The sequence below is a fragment of the Furipterus horrens genome, unplaced genomic scaffold (assembly GCF_987537825.1).
Source record: "Furipterus horrens unplaced genomic scaffold, mFurHor1.1.pri manual_scaffold_13, whole genome shotgun sequence".
Lineage (NCBI taxonomy): Eukaryota > Metazoa > Chordata > Mammalia > Chiroptera > Furipteridae > Furipterus > Furipterus horrens.
Window position 1 is genome coordinate 52,975,993 of NW_028327183.1, and position 19,809 is coordinate 52,995,801.

A 19,809-nucleotide genomic window follows, 5' to 3' on the forward strand; every position below is an offset into this window, starting at 1 on the left:
TGCTGACATGTCGAATGAGAATATGGTGGATTTTGGAATATTCTTGGATCTACCAGACTGTTTTACTTGCATCTTGGGTGTGCCTGGCCTTAATGGTGTTTTTTACATTTGTTTCCTTGACTTCGTCTGTCCTTAGCTTTAGCTGGCACAGATGACATGCCCTGAGTCTGATTTCTGCACTTCCCAGTAGTCTCTGGTCAGGAAGGAGAGGTATAAAACTTTGGCTCTCAAGTGTCCTTGGTTAGGGGAGGTAAGGAAGGGCTTAGGATTCACCAGCTGGCTATAAGTAACTCTGTTGCTTGGCCTTTACCAATTTTTTTCTGATTCCTCATCATAGTTGCCCGAGAATTTTCTTACCTTCTTACTTTTCTGTCAAAAATAACCTCTTTTCTGGTCTGACCTTTAGTTTTTCTTTGTAAACTGAGTATAAGGTATGTTTTTATCCCTCATCTGTTGCACATGGTCAAGTGCTACAGTGCCCATTTGCAAAGTGGCAGCTGTGCGTGGACCCTCCAGGACTCAGGCAACCCTTGTTTCTCCCTGCAGAGTCATTTCCAGGCCAGGGACCCCTAATTCACGCAATAGCCACAAACTCCTTTGTTTTAGGCTTTGTTTGAAGATAAAATCAGATGTTTGTGGTTTTTAAAAAATAATTTTTTTATAGAGAGGGGAAGGCACAAAGAGAGGAAGAGAAACATTAATGTGTGGTTGCCTATCTGGAACCCCCAACAGGGGACCAGGCCCGAAATCCAGGCATTTGTCCTGACAGTAACCCTTTGGTTCAAGGGCTGGCACTCGATCCACTGAGCCATAGCAGCCAGGGTAAAATCAGGTTTTAAGTACAGGCTGACCCACCTCTGTAGAGACACTGAGCTCCCTATTAGGGTTCCTTACCTGGGAATCTGCAGCTGTCTTGCTAGAGCTCTGTGAACCTCATTTGGCTGAATGTGACAGACGGGTGATGCCGGTGCTTACCATGGCCTTTGAAGATCAATAGAAGGAACAAATGAGTACTTGTCAAAGCCAGGATTCCAGGGTTTGCTATTTGAGGTTTCACTTTTAATTCTTACAAGAATCTGGGAAGTGGAAACTAATATTGAACTGCTGAAAACATCTAGGATTAGAGAAATTAACTATATTCTCCAAGTTTATTCACCGCACAAGTGCCAGACTTAAGTGGCCAGATTTTAACCCAGTATTCTGGCTCCAGAGGCAGAAACAACCTCTAGGGCTGGTGTGAAACCCTCACTAGGTCATGTACAGTGTGGAGACCACGGAGGCTCAGCTGAAGCTGCTGTTTCCATTGGTACAATTACTATGATTCTCCACCTAAATCCCTTAAATATCAAAGCACTCACTGCCTGCCAGTCATTCCTCCAGGATAACCTTCTATTATTAGTTTTAAATGATTTTACTCATTTTTGAGGGGAAAGGAAGGGAGAAAGAGTGGGTCAGAAACACTTATGTGAGGGAGAAACATGGTTTTGTGGCAACTAAAAGCTTCCTGACTAGGTACCAAATCTGCAAACCAGGCATGTGCCTTAAGCAGGAGTGTATTCAGGGATCCTTCACTTTGCGTTATGATGCCTTTTTAGGAGTTTGAGCCTCTACAGGTCTTGGTAATTTGGGCACCTTCACCACCATTTTGGGTGTCAGTCTGTGATGCCATTTACTGAGGTAAATTTGATGCCTTATTTGACTTTGTGTTTTTTCTATGCGGCACTGACATTCACCCTGAGGTGGATGGGCCAGGTGGATGTGAATGGCGGAACTTCACATTCGGAAGTGATGCTGCTGACTGAAAGGATCCTGTTCTCAGTATCAGCTGCTCACCTCTTTTCTGTGCACGGGACCCACTGCCCCTGTGATTCTGTCTCTATATCCCTACTGACTGTATGAGACAATGAAACTCACCATGTCTTCCCTGTTGGCAGGACCGTGTTCTTGAACCAGGTCCTCCTTTCAATCTCTTGTTCTTCACATGAAACTTTTGGTTTGAAACATAGTCCTTCTGAACACAAACCCTCACTGCAGTGCTGAGCATCCTGGGCCACAACTGAAGTCCTCTACTCCAGATTCCAGTTAGCGTAGAGATAGAAGCACACTTCTCAGCACACAATCTGTAAGATAATAAAATAGAGGTCATTTTACAGATAGTAATAACCATGGTCACAGCCTAGGTTCTCTTAAGCACAGACCAGAGATTAGGCAAGTAGCACCATTCAAGCTCCACAAATTGAATTCCAGCAGCAACATTATTCTGTAGTTTTCAGATTCTTTATGTTTCTGATTATCTCACTCTTTGTATTTTATAGTATTTTATTAGCATGCTTTTAAAGACTTGCTGCTTTCACTAAAGTTAGCAGGAAGACTTAACCCCCAACTTTATCAAAGACGTGTTAGTAAAATGATCCTGCAGATTTCATGTGTAATTCGTGTTCTGAAATGCTAAAACATGCACATCCAGCAACTTCTATAAAAACATTAAGATTCACTAAAATACTGAATAAAACACAGTCTTCATTCTCTTCACTTCATGGGTGGCAAAGCTCTTAGGATAAACATCAGAAGGTCCATTGTGAACTTCAGTCAAGATGGAGGCCTAGACTGACACTCTCCGTCTCCTTCCACAACTAAGAAGGAATAAAACTACCTCAAAACTAGAGACAACCAGAAGTTCCAGAAAATACAACTACATGGAAGTCCAACGTATGAAGTTATAAACAAGTGGTGCTCACCTGGATGGGTAGGAGGGGCGAAGCCGGAGTGGAGAGGTCAAGCTGTGCTGGTAGTGACAGCTGCGGCGACAGTGGCAGCGGGACAGCGGTAATCACAGACACCCATATTTAAGGAGAGGCGAGAAGCTCCTGGGGAGCTCCCCCAGTTGCAGACTGAACCTGTCAGCTCGTGAGTCCAACGCCAGGGAAGGCAGACCCCCATTGCTTCGGACTGTAAAGGCTGGAGGGGGTGGGGTTGGAGGAAGAAGCTCCCGGTCTCTCAGCAGAGAGTAAATGGCAGGAATCCATCTTGGACACCCGCGCGCACACACAAAACGCCACAGTGTGGTGAGAATGGTCACCCAGTTGTGATGAGTGCACAGGGCTCCGCCCCCTATAGCATAGAAAGTTTGACAGCCCTGCCCCGGAAGCAAAAGTAAACACAAAACTGTCAGGATGGCACAGATCATGATCGAGATCCCAATCAAGCAGCTGACCAGACAGCAAATATCTAATATAATGGAGCAGCAGATAGGAAATCTTTCTTAGGCACACTTCAGAGCCTTGGTTATAAGAAACCTTACAGACCTAACAGCAGATCTTAAACAAGATGGTAAAGGAATGAAGGCTAGTCCTGCTGAAATGAATGAAAACACATACAAAACTAGTGGTGAGGGAAAGAAAACCAGGGATCAAATCAACAAATCGGATCAGAGGGAAGGAACAAACAGTCAACCAGTGCAGAAAAAGGAAACAAAAAGTGAGGAAAATAAGGAGAGGCTTAATAACCTATGGGACAGCTATAAGCGGGCCAACATCCAAATCATAGGGTTGCCAGAAGGTGAAGAAGAAGAAATAGAAATTGAAAAATCATGTGAAAAAATAATGAAGTAGAACTTCCCTAACTTGGGGAAAGAAATAGAATTACAGGTCCAGGAAGCACAGAGAATTCCAAAAAAACTGGACCCAAGGAGAACCACACCAAGACACATTATAATCAAAATGTCAGAAATTAAGGATAAAGAGGGAATCTTAAAAGCAGCAAGAGAGAAGACAAGAATAACCTACAAAGGGGTCCCAATAAGACTATCAGCTCATTTCTCAAAGGAGACTGCAGGCAAGAAGGAACTGGCAAGAAATATTCAAAGTAATGAAAAGCAAAAGCCTACAACCACGATTACTCTATTCAGCGAAGCTGTCATTCAGAATAGAAGGGCAGAGAAAGTGCTTCCAGGACAAAATAAAACTGAAGGAGTTCATCAGATCCGAACCACTGTTACATGAAATGTTAAAGAGACTTTTTTAGGAGAAGAAGGATCAAAACTATGAACATTAAAATGAAAACTGTATCACAACATAACAACAACAGAAGCTAGGGAATCGAAACAAAGGCAAACCAAGTAGGCAATGAGAGTGGGAAAAGAATTATAGGTGTGGGGAACATATTGTGGGGAGGTCAGCGGGGAGGGGGAAGGGGGAAAAGGGAGGGAGATGGTACAGGAATTAAGAAGCATAGTAGGAGGGAGTGGAGTAGATAGGAAGATGTTGAGAAGAACTATATGCACAACCAATGGGTCGTACTAAGGGGGGACAACTGGAGGGAGGGGTGTCACTGGGTGGAGGGGAACAAAGGGAAAAGAAATTGGGATGACTGTAATAGCATAATCAATAAAGCATATTAAAAAAAAAAATAAGGAAGGTCCCTCTGCTCAGACAGTGATCAGAGGAAGAGTACTCCAGACAGGTGTAGAGGGAATGTGGAAGGTGGTATCAGGCTTCTCCAAAGCAAGTGGATGTGATTGCACCCTACTGTTTACTTCCTCAGAATGTATTCCATTTGGCTCTTTATTGGTTTTGGGTGCAACCTCAGAAAATTGTTTTCCTCCAAAAGAATCCTTAATGTATTTTGGGGACGTGGCTTACTTTTGCTAACAATAGAAGGTATATGTGGGAGTGTAGTTCCACAGCAAGTTTACATTAGCTACCTTGATGTGTACAATGTTGACACATCCATGAAGGAGTTGAGAGTGGGCATCTAACCCTGAGTAAAAGGTTTTGGATTCAAAGATCTCATCTCTTTGTAAGGAAAAAATAATAATCATTTAACCTGTATTTGCATATAACGTTTCTTACTGAATTGTCTGAGACGTGGTCTGTTCCGAAGATCTTCATAGTATGACATGGACCTGGGAATGATGACTATGTACCAAATTTACATTTAGTGCCAGGATGTCTGCAATGTTGGCATCCATGCGGGTTGGGAAAGTGGGCATCTGAACCTGGGAGAAAAGTTTTTCATTTCAGGATTTAACCCCCTTGCTGGGAAATGATGATCATAAATACAGTGACAGTGTCTGCATTCGACAGCATATTATTCCTGGCATAAAAATAAGGGGTGAGGAGACTGCATAAAGATATGAATGATGATTAGTGGAGTCAGAAAGTGAGCATTTTTGAAATAGCTTGAAGACCAAAGGCTCTGGAGCCTGAGAACAGGTTAGTCTCAATGGGTGGTAATTAATGGACAGTGAGTTCTAAGAGGTGAAAGAATTTACGGGAACCATAGCTAGGCTGGTTTAGTGGCTGTCGTAAACTTTTTGTTTCTACAAATGGTAAGTCCTTTTTATTCACTCGAATTTGAGGGGGGAAAGCAAGATGAGATAGTATAAGGTGTGAGCAGTAAAAGTTACAAATATGGAATAGGCGTATTATATTTCTTTGCTTTAATATTACATTACTAATTATGTCTTCAGAGCCTTACCTAGGTCTGTGATATGCAGCAATTAATAAAAAATGTGATCACAATCAGGCTTGTTCAATGGCTTTTATTGAAGGAGTTGCCAAGGACTAAAAGAAAAAAAAAGGTTTTGTAGTAAATTATTGGGTGATAGATGATATGGAAACATAAACTGAGCAGCACCCAGGAGTGCCAAGCATGTGGATCCTGAAGGTTTTAAGATCACACAATTAAGGGAGAGAGGAAAGCGGTTTGACTTAATGGGGCAGGTGTTTCATGGACAAGAAAACGCTGTACAGTCTTCCCTGCCAGGGGTTGGCAACAATGTCAGACCACTTCTATAACCATTGTTCCAGCTTCAGTGTGCTGGAGAGAATGTTCATTTCAAGGGATTTCCATAATTTCTGGTCATAAGATTTTCTTCAACTGCTCTGTCCAACATTTTTTAAAATTATTTATTTCTAATGGCATTCAAATGATATCCAAAAGTAGAATTCTAATGTATATATTATGCATCATAGATTTTTTTGTTTCAAAGGTGTGTCCTACAGTATTATATTTGTCACATATATATATATGATGGTGTAAGGATATCAGTTGTATGATAAATTTTTGCAGACTGTAACACAGGAATACCTCTTATTATTACTCACTGTTGGGGTTCGCAGATCAGGTGTTTTTACCAATATGAACTCAAGTCGCTTGGCCAGGTAGAAATGAAAAGTTTCTTTAGCCATTTTAAAGATGTGTCTTTTGTGCGGACCTGTCATTTCCCATGGGCCCTAGCGGCGAATCGTGGTCTTTTTTGCTCAAGGGACGTGGGAAAAAACGGCATCACCGCTGTGGACTCTCTAACCCATATTACCCAGAACACCGTGCGAGGAATACTGCCACACCTGGCCGCTGAGCAGTCGACAGGGGCGTTTCGTTGGCGTTCACCGCGTAGGGCGGGACTTCCGGCGCAACAACGGGCGTTTTATCTTCACGCAGAGGCGGGTGGACCCACTTCTCAGAAGCTCCAGGACGCTGGGTGCTGGTAGAAATGCGGGGGCGGGGACGGCGCCGGAGTCGTCGTCCACTAAACACACGCAAGAGTAAGGAGCTTGGCGACCCTAACAGGGTGAACCGGACGGGGACCGTCATGCCGTTGGTGTCCTCGCCTCCCGCCGATACTGTCTCTCCTCCCCGGCAGCGTCCGTTGGCGGCCTCGCTCAGACGCCTCGCTGAGGTGAGTGCGCGGCCTCCCGCATTCCCTCCTTCACAGCCTCGGGGCAGGAACCCTACATCCCTGTGCGCGCATCCTACCTGTGAGGGTTCATGTCAGACTTCTTGAGGAGGGTCATCGGAAGAGGAGTGTCGCGGTTACTGAGGACACAGCAAGTACAGTGCACAGTGAACAAGGGCCTTTGTGTCTGAGGTCCCCATGCGGGTCTGGGTGGTGATTACTGACGGAAAGGTCAGCGGGCAGGAACGGAGGAGCTCAGATCCTCCTCCTGGGCTTTGCCGGGCTGTGGGATCCATCAGAACACGGGCTATTATGGATCCTGCTTGGGAACAGGTCAAGCACTCTGGATGCCATACGCCTAGTTTTGGGTGAGTCCGGAGATGTACCTGTACTACGGAGCAGGAAGGTGACAGCTGAGGGAGAGGACCTGGGGTCTGAAGACGTGAAGGACGCACACATTCCACAGTAGTGTGCACTAGCAGAGGAAGTGAGAGATGACTGTCCTCAGTACCTATTTTGGGGACTTAAGTGTAAAGCATAAGGTCGTGTTTGGCTGTGACTTTGAGACATGATCTGGGAGACTGAGTGGCATTGCTTGTGGGGAAAAATGAGAACCTACAGTCACGTTCTAATGCTTATAGGGTGTTTATCGGCTCTCCTCTCCCCTCTAGGCCCCAAACAGCAGCTGTTGCTGAGCGTGAGTAGAGTAATTAATGGGGCTGTGATGACAGAGCGGCCAGCACTGGTATATGGGCCTGGTGTCCTCGGTGAACTGGGGAGCCCTGGAGGAAATTGAACGTGGGGACGATTTGTAAGAAGTAGTATTGCGTTTCTCAGATGAGACAGCTCTTGTCACTTGTTTCACTTTTGACAGGTTGGTGTGACCTTTGGGGACATTGCCCTGTACTTCTCCAGGAAGGAATGGTGCCTCCTGGATGACAATCAGAGATGCCTGTACCTGGGTGTGATGCTGGAGAACTTTGACCTTATATCCTCTCTGGGTAAGACCCTCACTTTGGCCAGTTACATGGACTTGTCTTTGCATTTCCCATGCCTCCTATTGTCTACAAGGTGCTCTCTCCTCACATGTGAACGGTAAGCCCTGCTTGATTTTCCAGGTTTCTGAGCAGTTGCTTACCCTGGTAGGTATGATTTGTGTGTACTTTCCTTTTCTGCCCCTGCAATAGCAGTACCTGTTGTACTGAACTCATAGGGAAGGATTTGTGGTTGGTAATGTTGCAGGGAGGCTAGTGAATACCACCTTGATTAGTGAGAAAAAGCATTTTTTCTCTTTTCCTATTTGTCATTTGTGCATATTTATTCTACATTTTGGGTAATGAGTTTTGAATCTGTTGAATATTTTATAGATGCCTTTTTACCTATGAGTACATGGCTTTTTACATTGGCTTAATATGGCTTCACAGATACTGCATTTGCTCTTTTTTTACTCTTTCAGTGTTTTTGGCATGTCTAACGTTGCCAATTTTTCAGCAGGCTCATAAGCTGCTTTCCAGTGTTAGTGGTAAATTTTAAATAAGTCATGTAGAGTCTTTTAGACTCAGGTGTTGCTTTGTTAATAATCTACAATATAGTGATGACGTAACTATTACTTACTGGTTAATCAAACAATTTATGTCACATTTTCCTAACCAAACCCACAATGTCTTGAAACCAATTATTTATGTGTTCTGCAAGTATTTTCTCCCATGTTCAGTTTGCCTTTTCCTTTTTTCTTAATAAATTTTTGTCATTTCTATTTTTAGATAGTATGGAAGGAAAATAGAACTGTCAATATGAGAGAGAAACATTGATCCTTTACCTCTCTCTGCAGTCCCTAGCAGGGACTGACCCACTAACCCAATCATGTACCCTTATCAGGAATCCAACACCGTATCAGTAGGTTTGCAGGAGGACTCTCCACCAACTGTGCCACACTTTGCAGGGCTGCTTTTTCTTTTAGTTTGTTAATTTTTCTTCCCTGAGAATCCTTTTCATTTGTTGTAGCTTGAACTATTTACATATGCTTTTCTGCATTGTGGCGGTTGTCAAATTCAGAAGATTATTTCAAAACCAAATCTTCAGCCCTGACTAGTAAATGGGTTGAACTTCATCCTGCAAACCAAAAGGTCGCTGGTTGAATACCAGTCAGGGAACATGCTGGCTGGGTCACCTGTCGCGGGCGTGGGAGAGGCAACATACCCATTTTTTGTCTGGCACATCTATCATTCTCTCCCTCTCTCCCTCACTTCCTCTTTCTTAAAAAGAAAAAAAATAAAACTTTTTTAAAAAATGATTATATAGATGAAAAAGAAAATAAGATCTCTAAAGCATCTCTAGGTTGTCTAGAAAGTGTTTTAAGTTTTTAATATTTAATATTTCATGCACTTTGAGCTAATTTTTATCAGTGGTTTCCAGTTTTGTTTATAGGTGACTCAATTTTTCCCCCACTATTAATTAAGGAAAGTTTCTTTTTTTACTTATGTCTTGCAGTTTTTGTCAAAGATTAGTTGAACGTCGGTGCCTGTGTTTTGTCTGTGTTGTGTGTGCTGTTCTATTGGTCTGTGTTTCTGTGTTGATTACTTTAAAAAATGATTTATTTATTTATCTGTTTATTTATTTATTTTTAGAGAGAGGGGAAAGGAGAAAGAGAGGGAGAGAAACATCACTGTGTGGTTGCCTCTCACTTGCACCCCCAACTGGAGACCTAATGTGCAACCCAGGCAGGTGCCCTGACTGGGGATTGATCCAGCGACACTTGACTCGCAGGCCGATGCTCAATCCACTGAGCCACAGCAGCCAGGCTATGTTGATTTTAATAACACACTGGTTGCTTTGGCTTTGTAATAGATGCAAGTCAGGAAGTATGATGCCAACAAAATTTGTTCTTACTCAGGATTGGTTTTACTCGAAGTCTTTTGAGGCTCTACATTTCAGGATTCTTTTTTTACTTCTGTACAAAATACCATTAGAATTATCAAAATTGCATTTAATCTGTAGATTGATTTGGATAATGTAGACATTTTATCACTATTAAATTTTAAATTCATGAACACTGGCTATTCCAGTCATTTGCCTTTTCATCATTTTCTTTCATCATCATCTTCTCCTGTTCAATATTCAGACATTTCACCTTTTATGGTTGCATTTATCCATGTGTATTTTATTGTTTTTGATTCTATTGTATAATATTGACTACATTTTTTATTTTTTAATTTTCTTTTTTAATCCTGATTTTCGGATATGTGTACTGATTTTAGAGACAGAGGGAGAAAAGGGGAGGAGAGAGAGTCATGTATGTGAGAGACAATCTTTTGATCGTTCACCTCCAATACATGCCCCAACCTGGAACACAACAAGCAACCTATGTGTGTTTTCTGACCTGGAATCAAATCAAGTTAGCTACCTGGCCATGACTCTTCATTTCTTTACCAAAGAATTTATTATTAGTGTATAGAAATGAAACTGAGATTTGTATGTTGATTTTTGTATCCAGTCACTTTTCTCTATTTATTTATGTATTTTTAAATTTTATTTTTTTAAGTATATTTTATTGATTATACTGTTAAAGTTCTCTCAGTTTTTTTCCCTTTGCTCCCGTCCACCCAATACTCCCTTCTATCCAGCAGTTCCACCCCTCTTAGTTCATGTCCATGGGTTGTGCCTGTATGGTCTTTGGCTTCACCTTTCCCTGTATTATTTTTAACATCCCACTATTTTGTTTCTACCAATTATGCTTCTCTTTTTTTTTTTTTTAAGTATGTTTTATCGATTATGTTGTTACAGTAATCCCAGTTTTTTTTTTCCGTTTGTTCCCCTCTGCCCAGTACCCGCCCCCCTTCCCTCCAGCAATCCACTTTTAAAGTTGTCCCAGAAGTTCCTAAGCCTCTCCTCATTTTTTTAAAATTCCTGTTTCCTCATTCTGTACTGGTTGACTGTTTTTTTCTTCTTTATTTTCCAAATCATTTATTTGAACCCTGATTTCCTTCCCTTCACTATTGGCTTTGTGTGGATTTTCCTTCATTTCATTTAGCATAGCCTTCACTTCTTCCCTTATGCGTTTGCTGTACTTAACCATATCTGTCAAGCCTGTGAGCATCTTTATCACCAGTGTTTTGAACTCTTAATCTGTTAGGTTGGCTATCTCCTTGTCGCTAGGTCTCCCACTGGAACCTTTATCTCTCCTTCTTTTGGGCCATATTCTCTCTCTCCTCAACTTGATAGGCTCCTGTGTTTACCTCTGTGTCTTAGGTAGAATCTTTGCGCCTGTTACTTTGTAAAAGGCAGAGCCTTAGGTATTTGTCAGTATGGGGCGACCCATTTCACAGGGTTGCAGCTCTCTACATGGGGGAGGGTCTGAGAGGGAACAATATCACTTGCTTAACACTCGCCCCTTTTCCAGGCATTTCTCCTGCTTTCCGTATGGGGACTGAAACCCCTCTAGCTGTTGCCGTTGTTGTGGTTCCCAGAATGGGTGAGTTTGTGAACATTCTAGGACTGGGGGGGCCTGTCTAAACAAACGGACTCTGCTGAAAGACAGGCAGTTTCTTCTCCTGCCCAGCCCTCACGGATTTTCAGTCAGCAGCAATGAACTTTTATTTTCCCAGCACTGGAGCCAGGAGCTGTGTGGTCCGCTTTGGGGCTAGGATCACCCCCCAGGTGTCTGTCTCTACTTTTATAATGTGTGATTACTCTTTTTAGTGGCTGACCACAGCCCTTCCTTGTTGCCACTGCCGTCCTCGCAACAAGGCATCCTTTTTGCCCCTTTTACCTGTCAGGATGAGTATTGCTTTTTTATGTCTTTGTTGGACTTCCATGCAGTTCAATATTCTGGTACTTCTGATTGTTTTTAGTTTTGAGGTAGTTTTATTTTTCTTATCGTTGTGGAGGATGGCAAAGCATGTCTACCTATGCCTCCCTCTTGGCCAGAAGGTCTATTTATGTATTTTTTAAAAATTTTATTGATTGATTTCCGAGAGAAAAGAGAGCCTGACGGAGAGAGAGAGAAACATCTGTGCATTCATTGGCTGCCCAGTGCGTGTTCCCTGATGGGAGAATTGTCCCACAAAATTGCCCATTGGGACCTGACCAGGGCTCTGAAGTTGCTTATTTATTTCAGAAGTTTATAGGAATTTGATAGTTTTTTTCTCTGAAGGATCATGTCATGTGCCAGCATTTTTTTTAAATAATTTATTTATTTATTTATTTTTAGAGAGAGGGAAAAGGAGAAAGAGAGGGAGAGAAACATCACTGTGTGGTTGCCTCTCACTTGGCGTCCCCAATTGGGGACCTGACGTGCAACCTAGTCATGTGCCCTGATTGGGAATTGAACCAGCGACACTTGGCTCGCAGGCCGATGCTCAATCCACTGAGCCACAGCAGCCAGGGTGCCAGCATCTCTTAATGATGATGCAATGTGGTTCATGGTGTCAGCCGTAATGTCTTATTTTAAATTATTCTTTAAATTATTTTGAGTCTTCTTTTGTTTTAGTTTAAGGGTTTGCTAATTTTGGGTATCTTTCAAAAATAGTGCTTAGATATTCTCTCTCTTTTTTTTTTTTGTCTTGTCTCCATTTCCTTTCTCTTCATTCTAATATTTAATGGTTTTAGTTTTTGGTTTTTTTTTTGTGCTAGCTTTGGGTTTACTTTTTATTTATTTATTTATTTTGGTGGGGTAGTTGCTTTCTTCATGTACTTAAAGTTTTCTGAGTTGTATTGATGAATTATTTATTTGAGCTTTTTTTTAAATGTAAACATCATTATAAAAGTTCTTCTTAGAATTTTATACATAAGGTTTGGTAGGTTGTGTTTCTATTTACTTTGCCCCTAGATTTTTCTTTTTAAAGATTTTTTTCTTTTTTTTTTTTTACAGAGAGGGGAAGGGAGGGAGAGGGAAAGAAACATCAGTGTGCAAGTTTCATGGATTAGTTGCCTCTCTCACGCCCCCTACTGAGGACATGACCCGCAACCCAGGCATGTGTCCTCACTGGGAATCGAACCTGCAATCTTTCAGTTCACAGGCCGGCGCTCAATCCACTGAAACACCAGCCAGGGCTTCAAGCTTTCTTGAAAATAAAATTGTTTTCAAGTAAATGGTTTGTGGTCAAATAAAATACTTGTGGTTTTTTTCTCAAAGTTTGAGACTTCATTTTTGACCTGACGTACAATCTATCTAGAGAATATTTCAAGTGTGGTTAAAAAGATTACATCTTCTGCTGCTATTGAATGGAATGTTCTGTATATTTCTATTAGTACTTATTCTCTAAACTATAGTCTATCTTCAATAATTCCTTACCGCTTTTGGATGGAATGATCTCTATACCTGTTGTTGAAGGGGCAATGTTGTAGTTACCTACTAATGTTGGGTTGTTTCTGTCTTCAGATCTGATATTATTTGCTTCACATATTTGATTGTTGAGTTGTTTAGCGCATGATACTGAACACTGCTATCTTCTTGATGAATTGACTTATTTTTCATTCTGTCATGACCATAGTCTCTTGTGACTTTTTCAGGAAGTGTCTTTTGGCCTGATGGAAATGTACTACGCCGGCCATGTTTTGGTTTCATTTGCATGGAATCTATTTGTACCTCTTTTTATTTTCAGCCTGATTGTGTCCATACAGGTTTAGTGTCTCTTATAGTCAGCATATATTGTGTCTTTTTTTTTAACTCTTTAGTTGCTCTATGTCATTTTTTAAAATATTTTATCTTTATTTTTACATAAGAGGGGAAGGGACAGTGAAAGACAGGGAGAGAAACATCGACATGTGAGAGAAACATCATCAGTTGTCTCACACTGCCCACCGGGGACCTGGCTGACAACCCAGGGATGTCCCCTGATCAGGAATCAAACCAATGACTTTTCAGTTTGCGGGAGTGTGCCCAACCCCCTAGTCACACCAGTCAGGGCTACTGTATGTCTTTTGACTGGAGAATTTGTTTAAGGAGCTGCTATTGCCACTTCTGCATTGTTTTATTGCCCTCTTTTTCAATATCTTAGTCTTGTATAGTAATTTGACTTTCATCTTTTGTAAAATTATTTTTGCTGGTTATTTGCAAAAGACTACATAAAACAACTCATACTCTTCACAATTTATTTAATCCTGCCAACACCTTCACTGCATCCAAGAATTCTACCTTTTGGCTATCATATACCCCTTTATTTTTTTGATATCACAGTTCCTATTTTTTATATTGTGTATCTAATAAGGTACAAAATAGTGGCTTTATTATTTTTACTAGATTTAATGTTAAACCTTTATAATTGCTACATAATATACATCCCATCAATCCGGTGCTACTGTATAATCAATTTTATTCTCACCTTTACTAGTGAGAACAACACTTCCCTATCAGAATTTCTATTTAGTATTTTTTATCTGATCTTGAAGTCTTTTTGGCATTTCTAATAAGTTAGATTGAATGGCAGTGAAGTTTCTTAGCTTTTGTTTGTCTAGGAAAGTATTTCCTTCTGAAGAATAGAATTTCTGGATAAGTTATCGGTGGTTCCATTTAGAGTTGTAAACATTATTTTTATTTCCTTTTAGTCTGCAAGTTTTCTTCAGAAGAATCTATCGATATCCTTATTGAGGTGTTCCCCTGTGTGCAAGGAGTTTCTACTTTGTGTTTTCACAGTTCTCTTTCCCTTGATTTTTGACACTTTAATTTTTCCGTGTCTTGGTGAAATTCAGTTTCTACTGAATCTGTACAGGAACTCGTGGAGAGGCATGCAATTGATTATTCACAGATATATTTTAGATTTGGGAAATTTGCCTTCAGCTTATAGTTTTAACATAAATGTTCTACTCATCTTGCTCCTTGCCTGCCTTTTCACTTCTGTTTCTCCACTCATCCCCCTCACCCTCCAGTGATTCCCATACTGCATATGTCAGGTATCCTAGTGGTATTACATAATTCACCTTGGTATATTTTCTTTTCTTTTTTTATGTACTTTTTTATTGATGCTGTTACCGTTGTCCCAATTTCATTGCTATATTTTAAAAACTTCCCTTTTTTTTTAAAGATTTTATTTATATACTTTTATAAAGAGAGGAAGGGAGAGAGAGAAGGAGAGAAACATCAGTCGGTTGCCTCCTGCATGCCCCCAGCTGGGAACCTGGCCGGCATCCCAGGAATGTGCCCTGACTGGGAATCGAACCAGCAACATTTTGGTTTGCAGGCCGGCACTCAGTCCATTGAGCCACACCAGCCAGGGCGTATTTCCCTTTTTTTATTTCTCTCTACCTTGATGCTTTCAAATGATCTGTCTTTGATATGAAATGTTCTTTTCATGATTTCTTTTAATACATTTGATTGCATTTTTCATTTTGTCCGATGTAATTTGACACTGCACCACTTCTGTTATAATTTCTCTGTATATCTGATATTCTCCTTTTGTTCCTATATTGGCATCTCCTTTATGTTGGTTCCATTTGTATTTTCTGGTGGCTTATGGATGTTTTTCAAAGTAAGATTTTGTATTCCTTATCAAGTTTCCGTAGAAATGCATTTGTTTGGTATTGATTATTGGAAAATTATTGTGTACCTTTTTTAGTCACCTTGTTTGTGGCATTTCTTTTAATCATGTATTGATGCCTTAACCATTCGAGGAAGCAGAAACTCCTTTCAATTTTATGGCCTAATTCTGGCTAGAGAAATAGATACATCTACATGTGGATTTGGGTTGGCTCAATTGCTGTTGTGTTTCTGTCTGGCGACAAGACACAGCAGTGTAGTCTCCTTGATGCTATATGAGTTGAGATCATAGTAACAAAAAATGTGCAAGTCCAATTTGCTTTGGTAGAATATTTTTTTGTGATTGTCGGGTATTTTGGAATCTCTGGTGGCAAATACTTTTGGGGACATACTGATATTTTTTGTGTTCTTCCTGGGCTAGGTTGTGGACAAAGAGATTTGTTTTGGATTCCATGCCAACACATTAGAGGATAGTCCGATGTGTAAACCGCGGGGGCTTCACAGTTGTTGCAGGGGCTTCTGTGGTTCTTAAAAACAAAAATTTCCAGTATTTGTCACAGAACACTAGAATAAAGTCAACTACCGTGATCACAGTGGTTGACAGAGGTAACCCTGACCCTTCTTTTTGATCCTAACTGTCTTCAAACAGGTTTGGTAACCCATATTTCCAATCATCTTTTTTATGCTCTTCTTTGTTTATTGCTCTTTCGGTGCTTTTTTGTTTTTGTTGTTGTTGATTATTATTAATTTCTTTTAGAGAAACAAGATGAGGGAGGTGTCAGGAAATCAATTTCTTGTTCCACTTTTTTATGTATTCATTGCTTGCTGCTTCTATGTGCCTTGACTGGGGATCGAACCCACAACCTTGGCGTATAGAGATGACCCTCTCACCACTGAGCCACCATGTCAGTCAGGTCTGATTTTCTATTTGCCTTTGCTGGATTTTCATTCCCCTTCCCTGTGAATGATTTAGTCTACCTATAGCTGTCTACTTGTACTGGTGGAAGGGAAAATTGTCATACTTATTCGGCCATGTTGCTGAAGTCACTCACATAGACTTTTTTTTTTTTTTTTGTGGGGTCTTTGTGCTTTGTTGTTCTATAATAGTGCTGGCCATCCATCTCTTCTTTTTCTCTTTGAATTTATATTATCTATATTCCATGTAACTGAGATTTAAGGGAAGAATCATTTGTGATTCCCTGGAGAAACATGACTCCATCTATGCCAGACTGGACCCAGATCCGTCTTGCCTTCATGAATGGCTGTTGGAAATGTTTTCACACTTGTGCTTTGTTAAGGTCATAACTAGGAATCTATTTCGTTCATCAGTATTTGGTCACCATTACTGGTCCTCCACCGATTATACTCATCCTTGTTCGTTGTTCAGAGTTTGTCAATTACTCACTTCTAAGTTTTCATTTTTACTTCGATTCCCAGCCCACAGATAATCTTCACCTCTCTAAACTTTGTGCCTCAACCACTTTTCTTATAGTATTTTTTTCTACCCTCTAACTTTGGTGTGTGCTTGCATATCCTTGGCGTGTGCACTTACTATTTTATTGACCATGAATATCTTAGGGTGTGGCAAATTGATGTTGATGAGTTTGAGGTCATAGAAAGTATTCTACACAGCTTCACATCACCAGCAGGTTAGATCCTATAGGAAGGCATTGGAGGAGGAACAATGAGTAGTCCCTACTGTCTTCTTTGTTTTTCATCCTATGCTGTCTATTGTTTGGTAAGGTCACCACTACTAAGTTACTTTTGTGGCCAAGTAAAGTATAAGAGCCATTTCTTCAGAGTGTAACTCAATTTTCTTGAAAATGATTTCATAGAATCATGCCTAGCTGTAAAAGAAGGCCATTTGTGATGAGGATAATCCTTCTTATGTCATTTATTTCTTTTTTAATATTTATTTTTAGAGAAAGGGGGAGGGAGGAAGAAAGAAAGGGAGAGGAACATCAATGTGTGGTTGCCTCTAGCATGCCCCCACTTGTATACCTGGCTCACAACCCAGACATGTGCCCTGAATGGCAATAACACCTGTGACCCGAGGTTCGCAGGCATGCACACAGTCCCCTGTGCCACACCAACCAGGGTGAGGATATTTTTCTCTTTAAGGTAACATATACTTTACTAGCTTTTTCTTTTGTTCAGGTTGTTGCTGTGGAGCAGAGGATGTGGAAGCACCGATTGAACAGGATGTTTCTGTAGGAGAGTCAGAGAAAAAGAATCTCGAAGTAGCTTTGTCTCCCCAGAAGAACCACCCCTGTGAGAGTTGTGGGGGAGTTTGGAGAGACATTTTTCACTTCATAGAGGAGCAGGAAACACAGCACATTCAGAAACTGTTGAGGTGCGGGGCATGTGGAAAACAATGTTATTTCAGTACAAAGTGTTACCAGCACCGAGAGCTTCACGAGAGAGAGATGCCTTTCATGGCAGAGGTGGACAGCATGTCACTTGCCAAGTGCTGCAATTATACGATGTCCCAGGGGCTTTTTCCCTGTGGGGAGGTTGGAGTGGACATTCTTTCAAAGTCAGAACATCTCCAACAAGAGGCTACTGACGGCAGAGAAAAGCCAAACAAAATCTTAACTCCTGGAGTTACTATTCAAACAGATTATTTCACCCTGAATGAATGTGAAAGAGCCATTGGCTGCAACCACACATCTGTTCAGAACAAGGGAGTTTCTACCAGAAGACAGTATCTTTTGTGCCATAATTTCAGAAAATATTTTACTAGAATTTCTACTTTTTGTTATCGTCAGAGAGTTCACACTGCACAAAAGCTGTATCATTGCAGTGAATGTGGGAAATCTTATCGAAGTAGCACTGGCCTTCGTTATCATCAGAGACGGCACACAGGTGAAAGGCCTTATGAGTGCAGTGAATGTGGGAAATGTTTTACCAAGAGCCATGACCTTTATGTACATCAGAGAGTTCATACTGGGGAAAGGCCTCATGTGTGCAGTGAATGTGGGAAATCTTTCAACCGAAAGCACACACTACATCGTCATCAGAGAGTTCACACAGGAGAAAGGCCTTATGAGTGCAGTGAATGTGGGAAGTCTTTTACCAAGAATCATGACCTTGATATACATCGCAGAGTTCATACTGGGGAAAGACCTTATGAGTGCAGTGAATGTGGGAAATCTTTCATCCGAAAGGAAGTACTACGTTGTCATCAGAGAGTCCATACTGGAGATAGGCAGTATGAGTGCAGTCAGTGTGGGAAATCTTTCATCCAAAAGCATCAACTTCATTATCATCAGAGTGTTCACACAGGAGAAAGGCCATATGAGTGCAGTGAATGTGGAAAAACTTTTACCACCAACCGCTACCTTTATGTACATCAGAGAGGTCATACAAGGGAGAGGCCTTATGAGTGCAGTGAGTGTGGGAAATCTTTTACCATCCACCGCTACCTTCATGTACATCAGAGAGTTCACACAGGAGAAAGGCCTTATGAGTGCAGTGAATGTGGGAAATCTTTCATCCGAAAGTATGCACTACATCGTCATCAGAAAGTCCATACTGGAGAAAGGCCTCATGAGTGCAGTGAATGTGGGAAATCTTTTACCAAGAATCATGACCTTCATATACATCGCAGAATTCACACTGGGGAAAGGCCATATGAGTGCAGTGAATGTGGGAAGACTTTCATCCGAAAGCAAGCACTTCATTATCATCAGAGAGTTCACACAGGAGAAAGACCTTATGAGTGCAGTGAATGTGGGAAATCTTTCATCCAAAAGCCTGAGCTTCATCGTCATCAGAGAGTTCACACAGGTGAAAGGCCTTATGAGTGCAATGAATGTGGGAAATCTTTTACCAGGAAATATTACCTTCAGGTGCATTGCAGAGTTCATACTGGGGAAAGGCCTTATGAGTGCAGTGAATGTGGGAAATCTTATCGCGGTAGCAGTGGCCTTCATTATCATCAACAGATTGCACACAAGAGAAAGGCCTTATAAGTATAGTTAATGTGGGACATTGTTTATACAAAATTTTAACCATCCTTCACATGAGAATTTCCATGGGCTGAAGGTCTAAATGTATAAGAAATATACAGGGTTTTTGTTTTGTTTTGTTGAAGGTTTTTTTGTTAATTTTTTGGCATTTTTTAACAGTAGTAGGTGACTCTTTGAAGCATTGTTTGTCAGAATCAAATTCCATACAGCCAAACGTCAACACTAGAGAGGTTCACCATAATACATTTTCATACGGATGTTGTGTGTCCCTGCTGAACTATTTTTATGTATCCAAGCCTTTTTCCAGATCCGCATCGCTGCATATTTCTGTTGCTGAATGAATTTCACCTCCACTACCTATAAGGTTTTGAGAGATTGCAGTAGTCATAAGTATCATGTGCTCCCAGAAGGTCACTGTTACCTGATTTGGTGGAGAAAATTAGGAATAGCCTAATTTTTTAGGTCTTGATTCTTGTGTTCTCACTAGTTGTGAAATTGAACTGACTCTGCGTTGGCCAAGAAAGCATCATCTGAGTTCAGCTGTCAGCCTGCAGGAGGACTGCCTATTTTGGTGACATGCTTTTTTTGCATACCAGAGGTAATTTTTGAGTGTCCAAATCACCAGGGGAAGAAGTGCCTGGCTAATCTATTTTTTGTTTATAAAATAATGGAGGCCTTTATCCTAA

General features: G+C 41.0%; 1 protein-coding gene across 1 annotated transcript; it reads left to right on the forward strand.

The window, feature by feature from the left end:
- The first annotated feature begins 6,380 nt into the window (after window positions 1-6,380).
- On the forward strand, window positions 6,381-19,809 carry LOC149995311 (uncharacterized). The gene is made up of 3 exons (XM_090259614.1): window positions 6,381-6,682; window positions 7,554-7,680; window positions 17,310-19,809. The coding sequence occupies exons 1-3, from the start codon at window positions 6,497-6,499 to the stop codon at window positions 19,124-19,126; spliced, it is 2,130 nt and encodes a 709-aa protein (XP_090115740.1). The 5' UTR covers window positions 6,381-6,496; the 3' UTR covers window positions 19,127-19,809.